Source organism: Notolabrus celidotus, chromosome 4, assembly GCF_009762535.1.
Source record: "Notolabrus celidotus isolate fNotCel1 chromosome 4, fNotCel1.pri, whole genome shotgun sequence".
Classification (NCBI taxonomy): Eukaryota; Metazoa; Chordata; class Actinopteri; order Labriformes; family Labridae; genus Notolabrus; species Notolabrus celidotus.
This window is the reverse complement of record NC_048275.1, coordinates 34,291,104-34,297,595: the sequence shown is the minus strand read 5'-3', so window position 1 is coordinate 34,297,595 and position 6,492 is coordinate 34,291,104. Positions and strand designations below refer to the sequence as shown.

The window sequence follows — 6,492 nt, the reverse complement described above, 5'->3', positions numbered from 1 at the left end:
CATGTGGGGCAGGGAGTAAAAAAACAGTGATTTTATAGGTTGAGGTCAAGCGGCAACCTCCGGTCTAGAAATATGAGTCCAATGCTGAAGCGCTAAAAACTGCAGTTCATCGAGGATCCGCTTGAGGCTGGCTCCGGAAGTACCAGAAACCACATACACACCAATTCAAAAAGCCGATCTTTACAGCAGAAATTAACATGTTTACAGCCTGGTACAAAAAATGAGTGTAGTCTGGATAGCTCATTTCTCCATCGGCACACACAGGGGGTGAATTTTTTAATAATGTTGCAATTTCGAAGATTGAAATTACGAGTTTCCCATTATGAGAGGCAGAGCTGACTTGATTGACAGGCGGGAACACTGTAGCTGTTGGCTAGGAGGCTCAAACCCCGCCTCTTTACCTCACACTAGCTCAACAGCAGCAAAACAGCGCTTCAGAAACAGATGGGTGACGTCACGGATACTACCACCATTATTTATACAGTCTGTGGTTGAGGTTAAGATTGAGAACCAACAGCTGTCGAGGAACAAAAGGCCTCACGATCAAACAACTTTTACACCATGTCATCACTTCACTCCATGATCCCCTGCTCCTTTTACAGATTGAGTACAAATATCCTCCTCTCTGTGCTACAAGTCTACGTCACAGATTTTTAAATGTTACATTTTTAAAAGCGAGTGAAGGTGAATGGGGCTCCCTGTTTTTGGCATCCAAAGCAGGAAAGGAAGGATTCAATCACAAGTGTTGATTGGAGAGATGCATGATAACCTTACAGTCTATGATGATAACACATAGTTGGAGCTGTCCACTTATGATCCGACCACCCTGGAGGCGTGCTACCAGGAGTGAATGACCTCTTAGACATCAGCCTGGCTTTAGAGGAGCTTACTACCACCAATCTAACACTCTGCTGTAGATGAAAGACAGTGAGCGTGCCTTATCTACACACGTCTGACTGCCTTCAGACGTCAGAGAATAAAGTCCTCCCGTCCCTGTCCTGCCAGCTGACACACGTCCTCGGTCTGTGTGCTATCCTGGTGACGTCCAGTTCAGGTTTACCGTAGTACCACTTGGTCAGCACCTGGTTCATCTGCTCCTGCTTTGATATCCCGTGAAGCCTCTCCTCCTCTTCCTCCTCCCACTCCTCTCTGGAGTGTGTGATGAAGGTTGGGTAGGGTAGACTGATCACAGTGTCCTCCCTCATGTCCTCAAAGAACTGCACCACACACTTTCGGGCAAAGTCCCGAGCGTGCAGGACGCAGGTTTCATCAAAGAGCTTCTGCTCCACGTCCAGGTAGTTGCTCCAGTAGCGTGTCTGCAGGTTGGTGCCGTTGTCATCGAAACAGGGTTTGATGAGGCGTCCCATGGCTCCCAAAACAATGAGGAAGAGGAGGATGGACCAGCCAACTGCCTAGACAGATTGAGGAAAGTTAGCAACACAAAGACAACAAAAGCTTCCAGTGATCCTATGTGATGACTGAGACGAGCCCACAGAGTCGTCATCCAGTGGTAGCTATTGTTCCTGACAGTAGCAGATTAGCGGGCGTGTGTTTATGTGAACTAACAGCAGACCATGACTCTAACCCTGTAGTGTCAGTCAGGGTCAAAGTCATCACAGCCTTCCTTACTTAGAGACTCTGCTGTGACGAAGCTTCCTGTCTGCACTTCTAACATCACAACAGCCTCATGTTAATGTCTCATTGTGCATTTCTACATACGATATAATAGATGAGATATAAGCTGGTTGCAACGCAGTACAAATAGTGGATTTTTACATTAACCCCAGCTCTGGCAACAGCCAATCAGAGACCAGGATTTAGGACACATTTTTCTCCCCTCTGTTTTCTTAATGTCCTGTTTATGGTCTATGTAGGATGTGTTACTGCCCCCTTCATTTGGTGATTTTTCACCTGTAAGTTTTATTGTGAAAATGTGTGAATTACTTCCTGTATTTAAGGGACATGTCTGGTTATTACCTACAACACTGAGTAAGGCTTTGGGCTGAAATGCGTCCGTTGCTTGTAGCTGGCTATTTGCCAAGATTACAGGTTGAAAAGGACATGAAGTGTTGCAACTTTTTTAGGATTTAGGAGCGGCCTAACAGAGTTAAAGGGGGGACAATGCCACACCTGGCAACCCCTCTGGCCACGCCCCCCTGAGGCCTTCCCATCAGACAGAATAGTTTTAAAGATAGTCAAAAGGGTAGAAGAGGAAACTGAGGAACAAAAGTGAAAGGTTTTTGAAAAAACAGGTAACAGAACTGGGCAAAGGAGGTTTAGTACAAGCAGAGCTCAAATGTTTAAATGTTTGATTAATTTTTCTCCTTCACTTTATATCTATCTTTATTTTTATATTTGGTACTGATTTGAGGAATTCTAACCCTGATCTGTTGCTCATAAAGTGGATTTTATCAACCAGAACTTTCCCCAGAAACTATGAACTTTATGTGGAACTCAGTGCTGTGTGAAAGCAGTAACCAGGGTCTGATTTTAGTACCAAGGTAGTTGATCTTCCCCTTGAAAAGTCCCTGCTCGGAGGGTAGTACTTTCAAAGTTGCAGGAACTTTGTGGGGGCAGTTGGTCTTTGCAGAAAATGATCTTGTTGCCATTTAAAACGTGTGCTTGGCACAGAGAGAGCTGAGCAGAGAGAGGGGCAGACTGGTGGAGGGAGATTGCACAAGAGCAAATATTTCCCATAACCTGATGTAACCTTATAGTTTATATAGCTCACCTGCTGCCGACGTGATTTTTGACAGCTTTTTTCAACAAAAGTTCTGCAGTGACTCAAATGAGGAGCTTTGCAAGATGCAGTTTTTTTTATCAAATAAGGGTCCTGGTCGATTTGTATAACCTTCACCAGACTTCAGGCCGCGGTGGAAATGCAGACAACTATGGGCCACAGGAACCTGTTAGCTCCCTGAAAAGAAGTTCCTGGAAATTTAAGTTCCTGGTACTTTTTGTTGAAATGTGCCTACTGAAGTTTGTCTTAAGTACTGAAGTACAAAAATGAGTTAGTAGGTTTAACTGTTTGCAGGGTGAAGATGTCACAGCTTACTTGTGAATAGCAGCGAACGTAACGGGTGACTGATTTGCGGAAAGAGCTGTTCCTGAAGATAACGTCCTCCTTACAGGGAACTTTGGCCATGATTTTGATCAAATCCAGACCTGTGTTATTGGGCAGACCTGAAGAAAAACATAACACATGAAACACTGTACCAATTTACATATATGGCACAGACTGTAGTCATCACACATTGTGTATCTGCAAAGTGTAGAAATCGTCTGCACTGATACCTGAGAAGAGTGCAGGGTCGACACTAGCACTGAAGGCACAGATGAAGATTTTTCCATCCAGCAGAGTGACTAATATCCACACCATCGGGGCCAGCAGGGCCCTCTGGATCATGGCTGAGAACAGGTACCTGCAGAGAGACAAAAGACTAGTTTATGGAGCATCTGCGCCTCAGGAGACACAGCAGGTTATCAATGTTTAAGAGACTTTGAGTACTTAGAAAAGCGCTATATAAAATTCTATGAATTATTATTTATTATTAACATATTCATATATGTGCAGTTTGATTCCCAGCTTCTTCTTTCATGGATGCTCTTATATTACATGTAGCCTTTAGAGATCTCCTGATACAAACTCGGATGAAAACATGGAACCAAGGATATGAATCTCTAAATACGTTTAGTTATAAACTCTGCAAAAAGATGCAATGCTGAAAATGTTAAAGCTCCCTCTACTGACTGGCTGCAGAATATGTTAACTGATGGGATATGAGTTAAACTTGAAAATTCAAATTCAGATGAATTAGATTTTTCTCTTTCCTGCTTTCTCTCACCATCATTAGTTTTATTGTCCTGTTTTATGTCTGAACATTCATTTTCATGAGTTTATATTTGATAAGTTATTTGATGCTACAGAAAGAGGTAAATTGTCATGGCCGACAGTTCGTGGCTGACAAATGAGGTTCCTGTTGTTGCTCTGGATTAGCAGAGTTCATGAGGAATGGTGAGAAAAATGTACAAAACACAAGAGTTCAGAATCAGACGTATTTTTCTTAATCTTCGAGGATTCGTGGATTTAGGTTATTTAACTTTCCATAACTGTGAGTGTCTGCTTCTAACTGAGTAAGGAGGCTGATCTGCCGACCTGAGAGATAATATTGAATTTGAAATTATTGAATGAGGACGATGCACGTTAATAAACATTTCAACAGTATGCCTCAATGTAAATATGCCAGAATTAGCACAAAAGCTAAATTTTATCTGTAGCCTGAAGGCAGGTACTTACATAAAAAATAAAAACACAAGATTTAAAATTACAGGATGTCACAAGAAGGTTAGCTGGACAACACACAAAATGACTTATAAACATATTTTACATACAAAATGGACACCTTTGAGACATTACAAACACAGGATGGAAGGTGAGGCCTGAAGCCCCCAGAATGGACATCAAATGAAGAAAAAAGATATTAGTACATGACTGTTTTTTTTTTATCAAAAGTTTAAGTGTTATTTTTAAAAGGTTAAGTAGTTTTCACACTCCTGATATGAGCTGGTTATTTGTTCCAGGAGTGTGTGTCTCTAACAGACACTACCATCTGACTGAATTTGGTTTTACGTCTCTTTGCATCACAGTCTCCTCTAGTTTGTGCTTTGGTATTTATCATGTTATGTTTTTTAATGATACATTCGTTCAATGGTGGGGGGCGAGCTGAATTCAAACTTTAAAAAACAGACAGGTAACAGCATAAGTTTGAAAATTAAATTAAAATAGTATACTTTCTCACTATGTTGCAATAATAGAAATGAAGAGGTGTTCTGTCTAAAATGTGGACTGTCTTCTTGAATAGAGACTTGAGGGGGTATAATTGCTCACTTATGAACAACATAAAAAGGCAGGGTCAAGTCCTCCATCTTTTTGACAGAATGTGATTTTATAAAATATCAATATTTGGTATGTGAGGCCACATATATTATCCATGAAGACCAGATTTACAGTGTCAAGAGCTGAAACCAGTATTTGGTTTGCATGACTTGGCCAGCGTTAGCTTAAACCATACTGTGTCCACTTTAATCTTATTAAGCTCAGAAAGACACACATGTAGGGAATGAAGCTGCTAATATGTCTTTGTATGTTTACTTTTTTGTAAATATCTGTCAACGTGTGTGTCTTTATGTGATTCTTAAATAACTAAAAACATGGGATTCTAAAAAAAATTACATTGAAGTGGAAACACAAGAAGTGTCTGTTAGTAATTTTGGCAGGTTTAAGTGCAGTCATGGCTGCCACTGGTGTGAAACTCATTGAATCTGCTGTCGTGTCAATATCAAACGACACAACAAATGAAGTAAAGGTGTTAACTTAAATTTGGGAGCAGGACCACGCCTAAACCATGTCCTCAATCAGCTGACAAACCTACTTAAAGGAAGCTAGCCTACTCCAACCGTTTGTATGTGATTCTTCAACCCTCCCTCACCTTTCTCTACTCCACTTAACCTTTTTCCTTAACCCCTTCTACTCAGCTTGCACTCGCTTCTTCTATGCCCTTGACCGCTTCTGCCCGGCCACACTACTACTACATGGGCGTGGTCCTATATTCAGTGCAGGGTCACTGGTTTTAGACTTTCAACTCACTGTGCTCAGATATTTGGACTCAAGAAGATTTTATTTTCTACATATGTCGTGACTTAGCCCAAGTGAAATCAAAGAGCTGATGTTTGACTCACTTGACCACAGCAGGGTTTTTGGATCTGTTCCCGACAGGTCTCATCCACTCGTCCATCATCACGCCTGTGTGTCGGTTGACCAGGACCCCGAGGAAGAACAGGATGATGGGCGGGACGATCATCACTCCCAGAGAGTACAGCTTGTTGTACTGTGGGAGGCAGGGGCAGTTAAAGTCAAAGCTGGTATACAGCTTCACGCTGACCAGGGCCAGGACAATACAGATACCGTTGGAGATGGACTCAGAGTTGGACTGAAAGTACTGCAGGACCAACTTCAGACGCTCCATAGTTTAACTGTAGGGAAAGTAAAACAGGCAGATGATCCAGCTGCTGCAGAGATTTGTATTCAACCTGTGAGAGAACAGAAATAAAGGAGGTATCATTGAAGACAATCTGAGCATGAATTAAGATGATTTAGTTCAAACCTTGAAAAGTTCACCTCACCTCTAATTGTCTGAGAAGAGAAGATGATAATCCACAGTTTCACCGTCTGGGTAAACAACCTGAGCTTTGGTGGGGAGTCAGCAGAAACAGAGCGAGCGCTGCAGAGTCTCTCACAAACACACCTGAGCAGGTGATAGGGCTGTGAGGCCACACCCTGGCCTCTGTCGAAGCAGCGTTCACATGAAAGGGTTACAGAGAGAAAAGGTAGAAGGCAGGGCTGTGCTGTGTAATGACAGGGACTGAAACTCTACTTCAAAGCACAAAGCATCAAGTCCCTGCTTTTATGAGATTAGGCAGTGATTGTTTTCT

General features: G+C 42.2%; 1 protein-coding gene across 1 annotated transcript; it reads right to left on the bottom strand.

Annotated features, from left to right (window-relative positions):
* Positions 1-962: 962 nt before the first annotated feature.
* On the bottom strand, positions 963-6,026 carry calhm3 (calcium homeostasis modulator 3). The gene is made up of 4 exons (XM_034682332.1): positions 5,740-6,026; positions 3,295-3,422; positions 3,056-3,183; positions 963-1,412 (listed from the first exon to the last, which is right to left on the bottom strand). Exons 1-4 carry the CDS (start codon positions 6,024-6,026, stop codon positions 963-965), a joined length of 993 nt encoding a protein of 330 aa, XP_034538223.1.
* Between the last annotated feature and the right edge of the window lie 466 nt (positions 6,027-6,492).

What these genes read in the sequence shown, in the direction of transcription:
- calhm3 (XM_034682332.1), bottom strand. Translation starts at nt 6,026, where the DNA reads ATGGAGCGTCTGAAGTTGGTCCTGCAGTACTTTCAGTCCAACTCTGAG. An exon ending in AAAAACCCTGCTGTGGTCAA is followed by an intron (nt 3,423 to 5,739) that starts GTGAGTCAAACA and finishes GTCTCTCTGCAG; the next exon opens with GTACCTGTTCTCAGCCATGA. An exon ending in CGACCCTGCACTCTTCTCAG is followed by an intron (nt 3,184 to 3,294) that starts GTATCAGTGCAG and finishes GTTTTTCTTCAG; the next exon opens with GTCTGCCCAATAACACAGGT.